At 36.2% G+C, this 12,703-nt stretch overlaps 1 protein-coding gene across 10 annotated transcripts in view; it reads right to left on the minus strand.

Annotated features, from left to right (window-relative positions):
* Positions 1-12,703, minus strand: part of DNTT (DNA nucleotidylexotransferase) — a 140,723-nt gene that overhangs the window by 88,318 nt on the left and 39,702 nt on the right. For 5 of the 10 annotated variants that reach the window (XM_039554473.1, XM_019292767.3, XM_019292769.3 and 2 more), the window contains exons 3-4: positions 10,672-10,787; positions 824-903 (exon numbers count right to left, since the gene is read on the minus strand). In XM_039554473.1, coding sequence (XP_039410407.1) covers positions 824-903; positions 10,672-10,722 — 131 coding nt within the window. In that variant the 5' untranslated portion in view covers positions 10,723-10,787. Of the gene's footprint in view, positions 1-823; positions 1,449-9,737; positions 9,912-10,671; positions 10,788-12,703 lie in introns of those variants that run through there. The other 5 variants (XM_039554472.1, XM_039554471.1, XM_039554476.1 and 2 more) reach the window with 5 other exon arrangements.

The following is a 12,703-nucleotide window of genomic DNA, read 5'->3' on the forward strand; positions in this document are numbered from 1 at the left end:
TAGCTGTACACTATCTTTGTACAGATCCAGAGAAATGATCAATATTTGGCTTTCCTCCAGCTTTTCAGAGAACCTATGTAATGATGCAGCTCTTGGAAAACTGCACAATGACATAACTAGCACTTATATAAAGCGCTCTTTGGAGGAAGCCTTCCTTCAGAATGAGTTGGCTTACTAAAACCAGACAAATCTGAAGCTGGACTGTATTTTCACTCTCAAATGCCACATCTGTGGTATTTTACTCCGAAGCTTTTTTCTCCAGTGCTCTTCTAGATTGTACCAAGGCATTAGCCAGTAACTTTGAGACTCACACCAGGGTAAAAAGATTAAATACTATAATACCAGAGATGATGTAGACAACTGCCCCCCTCAACCAATCACATTTTCCATTCCTGTATATTTAACTTTTTTCCATTTTAGAAATTGGCCATTAAATTTAGATTAATCTTAACCTGACTTCAAAGAGGAAATAAACAATGACTGATTTGGATGAGCTAAAGACACAATTCACATGCAGACATATGAAAATTGGCATATTTAAGATAAATAAGAAACACACATTTTAAAAGTGAAAAATTATAAATTTTGCTAAGGTTTGTGATTTCCCTGCTCTCTGTCCAGAAGACAATAGAAATAAGCCACATACTGGGAACACCCACTGAACTCCTGAAACATATTTATAATGGGAAGAGCCAAGTATATCCACCAAAAACATAGGCAAAAACTTCAATCACAGTCACTCGTATGACTCTATTTTATTGAATTAGAATGCTTCAAACAGCATTACTACATGTTATTTCAAAACATATAAACATTTTCCTACCTTAGCTCACTTTCTACTCTGAAACCTTTTCTTCTTCCTAGTTCCATCAAAAACATCCTTCTGGTCTTCCCCATCTTCCTCTGCATAATAAAAATGACAAAGTTACTGAATTTTATTTCATAACTGCAGGACAGCTTTGGGGAATGCAACTCTTTCTGTCTCTTCCTCTGGGAGATTACAGCTGGAGCTTTGAACCTATCCATGATGCAAGGTAGAACTGCTTTCACTTGGGTAATATAGAGGTAACATGCTTTCCGCCAGGCAACAGCTGTATTTAATGTCACCACCCATTGAAGAAATTTTCTTGCTTCCCCTCTGAAATCAAAAGCAGGTGCCACACAAGCAGAAACATCACTTGCCCCCTACCAGCTGGGACTTCTTCAACAAAAACACTCCAGACAGGTGCAAAAATGCTTTTATTCCCAAAACCAGCCATTGCCTACAAAGACTTTATCCAAATAATATTGATCATAGCAAAATCATCTCAAACTTTCAACCAGATCCTCAGCTAATTTAATGGCTGAGTTCCACCATTAATTTCTGCTTTCAAATATTTTTCAAATCTTACTTTTCCAAATTGCAGAGCACATTAGTTCACTAAACTAAATCCTATTTACTAAAATAAAAATAAATAAATAAAAGAGAACTCATTAGAGATGTGTTTAAATATACCTTTGGCATGCATGGCCAATATTGCTCTCTGGTTTTGGCCCTGCAGTGCACTGCTACCTGTGGCAGTCACAGAAGTAACAACATAAATAAAAAAAGCTTTTTGCTTTTAAGCACCCAGTGACCTTCAAATAGCTACAGAGGAGACAATGGAGACCATTTACATTCCTCATCTAGAGGAGGGGGTGCTGCTCGTTGCCAACCTCATGTTGGATCCGGTTCCTTATGTCCCAGAATTTCCATCAGAGCAAGGTGAGCACAAACAACCAGGTTTACAGCATCTGCATCTACTTCAGCACAAATCTATTTCAGTGGTAAATATCCCTATTCCCATGTCAAGCTGGATTTTTATTTTTAACATAGCAGAGAATTTGGATTTTACCAGTCCTTCACAACACATCAGAAATGTTATATGTTACAATTCTCCTTGCTCAAATTCAGGAGGGGAAGCAAGGTGGAAAAATCCCTAAGTCAGATCTGTCAATTATATTTTCAGTTATTTTATCACCGATGGATATACAACCTGAGTTTCAGGAAAATGAGTCAAAACCTGTTTCCTGCAATTATGGCCCTGAGTTTAAAATTAAATTGTAAAAGTACTGCTGACATTTTCTGAGCCCTATAGCTCTTGCTGCTTCAACTGTATTATTGCAGATATAAAGAAATAGTTTTCATCAGAATGGAAACTAACCATCAAAAATTAATATAGAGCTTTCAGCTCTGGGGTCTTCCTGAGGCCATGAAGAAAATATATACATAGTGCAGTATATAGATTAGACTTCATTCATTTCTTTCTTTGCCTAAGGATAACCCAGAAGCCAAAATATCTATTCATCTTTTGGATTTATAACATTAAAATTGTCAAAATAAATCATTTCAAGCTTATTTTGAAATTATATGAGATATTTTCATAGGAACTGGAAAATCAACAAGCAGACTTCAAGAAGCTTAAGCAAAAGAATAGCAGCAAGGAAGCAATAAAAAAAAAAAATAGTGATGGATCTGGCATTAAGGCTGAGCAATCTGTTTTGGTTGCTTCATGTCTTTTTTCCAGACTACTAATCCACCATTGAACACTGGTCACTTCCCTGTTTATAGCTGTCCTAGGCTTGGTAAAACACTTTATCTCAATCCCTACAAGGAATAAGGTATTTGAGAACAGATTCTTTACATATGTTAAACAAAGTTTTATTTTATGTTAAAATTAATTCAGGGCTCTAAAACATGTAAATATAATTTTCCCCAGTGTAACATCAATATGCTCAGTGCCAGTAAAATCCTTCTGGCATGAATAACAAGTTATTATTCCTTTGTGTTACTGTTATAACTCTTAAGCCAGATTTTCGAGGGTATTTAGGTGCCAAAAAACTGCAAACAGAGACCAAGTGGGATTTTCAAAATATCTAAGCAACCTAGGCACTTGGCTCCTTTGGAAATCAATTTCTGGCTTTGAACCTAATGCAAAGAGATTTTTCTCTAATAAACGCAGTAAAATATGAAAAATTCTCTGCCAATGATGCAATTTTATTAAATGTATCTTCTAAAATTAACAGGATTTCCATATCCCAGATGAGTGAATAACTCTCTCTCCTACAATATTATATCACAATATTGTTGACAGCACCACAGAAAGTAGAACATGCACTAGGGAGAAAGCAAATAAAACAGAGAAAAAGCATGTCTCTTATTTATGACAAAGGAAAAGCATACTGTTATCTGAGTCATGACACCACATATGATTCGTGGCCTAAAACCACAGAGACTTGCAGAAATTTTCCATCTCATTACAGTCTCATGGGGGTTCAGAGTATTTCACATTCCTTGAAGGAAATCCAGAGCAAACTTTTATGTTCTTGCTGTGGATCAGTTTTGCACACTACCAAAGGCAGAGATTAAGAATGAGACACAAATACTGATGGCCATTTAAGTAAACGTCTTCTATCACTTGTGATGTGGGTGCCAACAACAGCATCCCAAACTCCTCAAACAGTGTCTCATACAGGCCTGAGGCCCAGGCTACTGAACAACTTCAAAGGGAGGTTCTTTGGGAGGAAAAGTGCTGGAAAGTACAGCTCCTCTGAATTTCAATATTCACACATGCTTTCACTGCATGTTCTTGATTATTGTCAGTCTTTTAGTGCCTTGCTGTCATGTGAGCTGCATTGTAAATATTTTATAAACTAGTACTTGTCCATTCATGTAGCTTTCATGAGGAGAATGGTGAAATTTGCTTTTAATACACAATCTGCTAACCCTCAGAGAAAGCACCTCTCAAATACCAACAATAAAAATCAGAGAAGTGATTGTTCAGATGCTTTCTTATTCCACATAGGCTTAACAGCATCCCATGTGGAATTGTTTCACAACGATTAATTTTCCTTAGCTTTTTCATTTAGTCATTTTTCCTCAGTAACTCAGTATTTTCCAATGAAGCAATTCATGGAAATTTTTTTATGCTTCTCGTATTTGTTTTACCTAGATATTCCCATCACTATTCTTCTCTTTGAGTCTGGCTTTCTTGGCTGCTAAGCATTTCCTTTGTCTTTTATATCTGTTCTACCAATCTCTCAGTGTCTAAAAATCATACCGCAGGCATTTTTCCTGGTTTAAAAATGAATTCTACCACTTCCCTTTTTATAGTCTTAAGCTGCACCAGGGGAGATTCAGGTTAGACATTAGGAAGAATTTCTTCACAGAAACGGTGATTAAGCATTGGAATGAGTGCACAGGGAGGTGGAGGAGTCACCATCCCTGGAGGTGTTCAAGGAAAGACTGGATGTGGCACTTGGTGCCCTGTCTGCCTGACAAGGTGGTGTTCAGTCAAAGGTTGGACTCCATGTCAGAAGTATTTTCCAACCAAACTGGTTCTGTGATATTTATATCCTTTGAACCGCTAGAATATTTTTAGGGGGCAGCTCTGAGGTATAGGTGCTTTAATTATTCCAGTCAAAGATGACAAACTCCATAAGAAGCCATATGACCAAGAATTTCAAAAAACTTATTAAATGATAATATGCTTTGAATGTGCTTGCTTGGCTGTATGATGCTATTTGGCATATAAAGTAAAGTAGACTTAGAGAGGAAACAAAATTTTGTAATAGCTGTCATCAAACATACAATATTTCTGATGTATATGGTCAAAATAGCTGATTATCTTCTTTTTTTTGCTACACAAAGATGAAAATCTGAATAAAAAGAATTTATTTGGCAACATCTCTCAAATCATCCCAAGAGCTAACAGCTTGTTTAATTTAGTGCATACACAGTATTCTAGAAAGGGTTTTTTTTCTAAACCCTTTCTGAAGAAACTAGGGAAGAGCAACGTCATAGTTCTGAATTATGTAATAGAGCAATAGCGTTCTCCCTTACAGCTTGAGGAAAAATAATTGGTGACAAATCCTAGCAGGAGCTACTTCCTGCTCACATCAATATGCCTATACTCCCTGGAAACTATGGTTTTCACTCATCCTTCAGTCTCTCTGTTCAGTTACAAGGTTTACAATTGTTCTCTTTAGTTACTCTGTGTATGGTAGTTGCTTCTCCTTGTTGTGATTGTTATTGGACTATTCTTTGATTTTTGTGCTGGTACATCAATGATTTTCTTTATAGTGTAGTCTCATGAGAGCCTTGTGAACCTTTAGCAACAAGCAGAGACATATCTGCATAACACCATCAATATACATGATCAGGCAGGTCCTTTGACAGTTATACATCTCTTCCAAGCATAGTTTACAAGGGTAAATCTGCCTGGATATTGAGCAGCATTTATTTAGCTGGTCACATTTATCTCACTGCTACTATTAAAGACATTTCCACTAACTAAGAAATACTGAGCAACCTTCCAGAGATGAGGAGCTACACAAACCAGGTTGCACAGTCTATATTCAGGCAGCTGTAAATATTATTTATCTCAACAAGAACTCAATAATGTTTCTGTGGACATTTCAGGAACTTCTTATATAACCATATAATACTAGAAACTAACACTGTTAAATTATAATAGAATTATAATAGTGTTATAATAACAATTCTTATCATTCATTATCCCATAAAGAGTATTTATGTCCTCTCCTGCTCCTCTAGTAGGAAACTGCAAATAAATATCTAAATTGTTCATGTATCTTCTTTTAATTAGTTGTTATAATACTTGCTAGGTGGTAAAACTGATGCACCTTGCAGCAACACTGCAGCATTTCTAGACCTATTTACATTACAGAACATACAAACAGCAGTATGTGTGAGATTTATGCCTTCTACACTTACAGGTACTAAAGCATGATGCATTTAATAAAGATAGATGTACCTAAACCAAAATAATGAAAACTGGGAAAAGGCTATTGCCATGATTCACAGAAATCTTTCAACTGTACATTCAATTTTGAGTAGTACAGGGAAGTTCCCACACCATCAAGCTGAGGGGATAATCTGACCAAGTAATATAAAAGAGAGAAGGAATAAGCACCATATAATGCTGTTGCAGAGGGTAGAAAAACTTAGAAATAACATTATACAAAATGCCCCCTTCCTAAAAATTTATGCAAGTCAAACCAAGATAAATTTATCTCAGGTTTTGGCTACTGAGCAAAAGCAACAGGTAACACCTAACAGCACGGTGAGTCCTGACAGAGCTCTTTCTGCACATTCCACTGAAATTAGCTGTAGGAAAAAGCCAGAGCCAGCATGAGAGAAGCTGAAAGAATTGCTGATGATGATTAGACATATCTTCTTGTTATCTACAGAGAGAAAACAAAACAGATGTTCATCCAAATGATGTGTTGTGAATTTTGCAGGTGAAGGAAAAATCAATTAGAAGCCTTTTCTTTTTTATCCTTGAAATTTGAACTGAAGGAAGCTGAAAAGCAGAGTGGAATGGAGCAGAATTCTCACTTTTTTAATTTATTGAGGTTCCGTGTTCCACTAATGCAGAACTAATTACAGCAGAAGTAACCTAGCTGGGTAATTAATTCATAGCAGAAAACTTAACATCAGGCAGCAGTATTTTTTTAACCCAAAACAGCTCTTGACACAGTTTCCACAAAAAGCATACTTTCTATTTCTTACTGACTTCACCTAATAATTTGGCAGCTGCCTGGAGTATCACAAAATACTTACACATTTTTTATTTTGCAGTGTGGATTTGATGGCTCTACCTTTAACTACAATGAAGGTTAATTTCCAACTACATAAAAAATTATTTCTCCAAGCTATGAGCAATTCTTTTTCTAGGCTATCTCAAGGTTTGCTTCCATTGTTTCATCTTGCAGAAAACTCAACATTACTATGTCAATTCAAAGTTTCAATAGCCCCTAGAAACCGTGTCCCAGTGTAGCACTGCATGTTTACTTAGCTGTGAACATATGTTGGTCAATCTTTATTAAAAAAAGCACTGTCCATAGAACATTTTTGAGAAGGCAGCCTTTAGAGTCATCTTTGTGACTCTTTAACTGATAGGTGTAAGTCTCATGCCTTTATTTTATGATGCACACCCGCTTATTAGAAAATTGCATCACAAGCCTTGACACATTTTTATACTTTTCAAAGACAGTACAGTTGCACCTAATTGAAGTAGTTGTGTTGTGAGCTTTACTCCTCTTTCCTGTGTTTATTCCTGCAGAGAGGATTCCATTTTAAGAAATGGAAGTTAATTATCTTCTACATAAAAATCAGACTCGACGTACTCTCACATAACTATTAATCAAGCCAGTAATTCAGTATTTAAGTGACAAATCACAAGAACACACCATATTAAAGAACTTCACCAGAAAGCTTCCATGTCTTTCTTCCCATAAGGTTTCCTATATCCTTCTGGTTTTCTGCTCCCATGCTAAACTAATTATTATCATATGTTATGCACTATGACAGCAGGAAGGATATAAAGCAGATAAATACATTTGCAAATGCTTCTCTGTTACAACTTACTCAAAATATTTACTAAAAAATATGTGCTATTTTTAGTCACTTCACACTTTGTGATGTTATTAAGGACACAATTCAATATCATAGGTTTTTTTGGTTGTTGGCAGATCATTATGAGGTTTACAATGCACTAGAATTCAAAACGTCATCCATACAAACATGAAAAACAAAATAGGAGCTAAATTCATCTGCACAACAGTGTTATTTTACAAAGATTTAAAATCAGGAGAAGTCAGAGGAGAGAAAGGCTTGAATCCTGAGTCTGTGCTAATGGTTATGGAGAGCAGGTACCAACAGATGCCGAAATTACCACATAGCCATGAAATAGTATTTTGACAAGTTAAGTACAGACATGTTTTCAAAACCCAGCTAGCTCATTTCCTGGTACTCTGGGCTGCTCTTCTGCAAGCTTGAGTCAAGCACCAGAGAAGTGACACCAACCTACCACTCAAGATTTCATTGTCCAAAGCAAAGAGTAAAATAGGAGAAATTGGAGAAAATCTCCTGTATATATTTAGGCCAAACCACCAACTTGCTTACATGAGGCACTGAGGAAAATACTGCTTTTTCTCTCTTATGGCCTTACCCACCATTCTGTGCTCTACAGGCTCATCACACAGAACACCTGAGTATCTCAACATAACGCGCACAGCAACTGTACAAAAACCTTCAAAGAATGAGGAAGCCGTAACACCACACACAGACTACAGCTTTGACAGCTGTAAGTGAATGTATATCAAAATCATGTCAAGAAGTAAAAGTCTGTAGAGGAAGATACTCAATACTACTGAACTACTAAAATAATTATATAAGATGTAATCATGATTTTTAATGTATGGGAAAGCAATCCAATGTCTCTTCTGAGTAATGAAATTTTATGTAAACAAAATGGGACATGATCTAGAAACTGTATACACAAGTTTAATTAAAGACTTGTAAGGGGGGTGTGTGTGCCTCTAAGTATCATAACCACTGAACCATGCAGTTAACATTGATAAAGTTATGTTTCGCTAACAGTATGGGTTTGTATCTACAGAAAATTTGATCATTCCATTATCTTGTGTAGGATCTAATAAAGTACAAAATGTGCTATATTCCACAACCTGCAGAGGGAAAAATCCATGTATATTTTCATACTTCAGTAAATTCAGAAAATTCTCTGTCACAAGTAATTATATATATGGTATATTTTTCCTTTTATACAGACTCAATGGCTTCCTGGCTCCTTATTTCACTTGTATATGGGTTATGCGAGTTAAATATCTTCTTGACCCTTTCCTGCACATTCTACAAGTGTTGAAAACAAGGAGAGAGGGTGAGATGGGGACACACATGTGACAGGGGATGAAGAGGGGACACAACTGTGGGCAATTATGCTCAGCTTAGATGGCTAAAAAAAAAGATTCAGATCAACTTTTCAAGCGCCCTTACTGTTCTGGTTGTAAACAGCTTGGTGAAAGGAACCAAACAAATATTTCTTGATGAATACTGACAAAGGGAAGTTAAAGAAACTACCTAAATAATACTGTAAGGGTAGATGTTTCTGAGAGGGAATAAAAATAAACTCACATTTGAGGCAAAAAATATTAGAGGAAGTAATATTCTTCACTTTTAACAAACATTTAGACATATTCTCATCACTGCTCACTGGTCAAAATCATGAGAAAATAAAACACAAGCCCGGCAGCCTTTGTGGCATGATACGAAGCCATCACACACGCTCCCTCTGCTTCACAGCAAACCACAACAGGATCACCTCATGTCACCTCCACAGCTGCACTACCCACAAGCAGGATGCAGCACAAATACCAGGGTAAACAAGCAGCAGTACAACCTAGAAAGGTAAAGGTGAGGGGCAGAAATTGAGGAAAACTCTTTCAAAGAACTAAGCAGGAAAGAAGTAGCAACTGGCAATACTTCTTCAGACTCAGTTCTACTTTATGTATTTGCATTCATAATGTGTTCTCAAAGCTATTTTACACAGCTTGGCACAGGAGAATAGCACATTCATTGAGTCAAATCATTAGGAAAATAATGGAAAAGTAAACTTGCAAAATAAAACTACTAAATATGCAGTACACAACAGATGGAGTTACAATTTGTTACTACCTCATCACTCACAATACTGTACATTTGACTTCAAAACTTACAACTCAGCCTCTCTCCAAAATTTCTGAGCCAAAAGAAGTCGACTGCTGCACCTGACTCTGTAAACCATCCAGGAAAATTTGAAAAACTTTGCCCTTGCAAAGCCTGAGCAAACTGAGGTTAGAAGATCCAGCTGAGAAGTCACTTCATGTATAGCAGAGCCAGTCACTTCTTAACTTACTTTTAAGAAAGGCTGTAGAGCCTCCTCAATTATCTCCAGAGCAAACAAGAAAGATTTTAGGAATACGTCAAAACACTGATCACTCAGATTCTTGTCAAGTTTGAGACTGTTTTTTCATTACAGCAATGACTGAAGGTCTGTCCCGTTGCTGTCTTTCCCACATTTAATCAACACCTATTAAAATGGATACATTAAAAACATTCAACCTTGTCAAGATTGCTTCAGTACTACAAATAAACTGGATACACCTGAACAGTTACATATCACTTTGCACCCTAATTCATGCTGAATATGCCTGAAAAGTAGTAAATACTATTCCCCTCCCTCATATTTCAAAATAGGCAGATATTTAAGCTTAAGCAGCATACTTGGTGCTCTTCAGGCTTTTTATTTTTGTAAGTGACTAGAAGCTCCAAACTTATCCACCTTCCATTTAGACCATTGCTTTTCAATCTTTTTCATCTGTGTGGTGCAATATCTCCATATTAACAATTAGGTTAAGATAATCACTAGGTTCAAAGGAAACAAAGCTCATTTGCCTGTCTTTTAGACTAAGCCTAGAAATGAGAAAATTGATTGAGCACAGATGCGAGCAAGGGTCTGAAAACTGTGCTTGGGTTTCAGCTAAAAGGAAAAATTTTTGAAAATTAATGAACAAGTTAAATCTTTAGAGCTCAGAGTTCACTAGTGCTAAGCATTCAATAAGATCCCACGGCCTGAAAGTGCTACAGGGCCAGCAATTTCAGGCATAGGGACAATGTTAAGGTATCAGGGGTCAGGATTGCTGGGATTATATATCCACATTACCCAATAGGTTAGTGGTTAATTAATTTCTGTGGAAGTAAAGAAACCTTACTGCTTGTATAAGGGTGTTAAGTGTTGGGAGGCAACAGATGTGTTTGGGCTAAGAGTGTCCAACAGACCAGAGTCAGACCTGATGCAGAAGAAGCCACCTGGCTTGGTTTTTGGTCATACAAGAAATCATTTTCCTCTGCAGAGCTCTTAAGCCAAGATTTGCTCCTCTTTTCTATCTTCTCTCTTCTCTTCCTCCTGTAAAGTGATCATATGACGCCCTTAATTAAATATAGTTCTCGGGCAAATTAGTGTGTTCATGTGGGGAAGTGCTTTATAGTGAATGCAGAGAATCTCATAAAGTGCAAGCAGGTAAAGAAAGTGGGTTTGGTTCATTTGCTGAACAATTGTTGAAAGATATACTTGTTTGATTGGAAAAGGCAGAACGCTGTCCACAAAATGAAACCACAGTATTTCTCTGTGATTAAGAGTGTTCATTCAACCAAAAATGAAACTCCTTGTCTCAATTACCCAAAAATAACCTATATTCAGCTTAGGCTGAAAAATGTGTTTCACTTGATGTGAAGCCAGGCAATAGAAAGCAATTTCAAAATACTTATTCTCCTAATTCCATATTTTATTTTTAAATTTAGGGCTATTTTTATTTTAAAGTATCATTTTTCAATGAGAAGTAAAAAGAAAAAAAAAAAAAACAGAACACCTTATTCTGCTGGTGACATTTACCGGTTTATCTGAGTTCTGTAAACACTGAGTCCTATACAAGCATAAGCAAAATTAATCCCAGAGCAATCCGTTTCATATAATATGATTGTTAGATTTTGGTAACAGCACTGAACAGTGTTTGGGGTGGGGGTTACTATGGTTTGGGTTTTTTTAAATGCATGCTCTTGTTTAAATAAGTTGCAGGCATTCCTTTAACTATGATCTTGGTCTTAAAACAGTCATATTTTGACATGTCAGGACAAGCCCTAATGAGATATACTCAGACTTAGATATATTTAGACTGATATGATGCAGTATGCAGCCATCTTAATAAATTCAAGTTTTCACAGAAATACATGGCAAATGTGATCCATTCACCTTTATCAATTTCTGTGCAGATGCATTGGTGGCAAATTTTCAAACATCAGAAACCCTTTATCAAAACAATATTTTTATGAAGTATATTCTTTAGTTCAATCACAGTCACAGGATATAAAACAGGGGGTTTTCTACATAAACCAATTTCTGTTATGCAAAAGGTCACACTCTATAATGACTGTTAGTCATCTGCCACTAACACCTATGAATTTACAAATCTATTTGAAGACTTCATGAAAAAAAGAGACCAAAATGAGTTCTGTGGTTTCTACACTGAGTAGAAATCATTTCATTTTCATTCCTGGTTTAAGGCCAGGATTATTTCTGCTTCAGCTATTATAACTGAAACTTTAGTAGATGGCAAGAAAAAACTTGTGTTTCAATAAGAGACTCATCCAAGGTTTTCAGAAGACTAAATAAGTAAACAAGTATTCAGCAGGATCTAGGGAAGAGTGGTGCCCTTTACAATTGGTGCAGAAGAAATGTGCTTTTAACTTGCATACTGGTGCATTCACACATACACACTTTTCACTTCTGTGAATGTTAAAACCATTTTGTCTGTGTTGGGTAGGTCAAATGCTCAAAGTTGAAAACATTTATCATTCAGTTGGTACAACTTTATTGGAGACAGCAGTCATGTATCAACAGAGATTCAGGACAGTGACTTTTCCTGAGGGATTCAGGGAGTGAGGGAGTATATTAACCAGAGGTACATTTTCTTGCTATCCAACTGCTTATTACTATACCATCCAGGAAAGAATATTGTACCATAATATTTTGCATAATGGCTGATCATGATACATGCCATTTTAAAACATGGCAAGTCCAGTCTCATTGCATATATGACCCTTCTGACCCCTCACGTAAGCTTTGGTTCTGTCCACAGAGGCTTAATTCCTTTCTTCATGTGATTTTGTTCTAAATATAAATTCTTCTCATCTAATCCATACATTTAATTGAAATTTGTAAGCCAATAATACTGTCCATAAAATGGGAATTAATCACCTTTAAAGCCAGATTCCGGTGTTACATCTAGCAATATTTTATCCAGAAATATTTGAACACTAAACTGA

Source organism: Corvus cornix, chromosome 6 (assembly GCF_000738735.6).
Source record: "Corvus cornix cornix isolate S_Up_H32 chromosome 6, ASM73873v5, whole genome shotgun sequence".
Classification (NCBI taxonomy): Eukaryota; Metazoa; Chordata; class Aves; order Passeriformes; family Corvidae; genus Corvus; species Corvus cornix.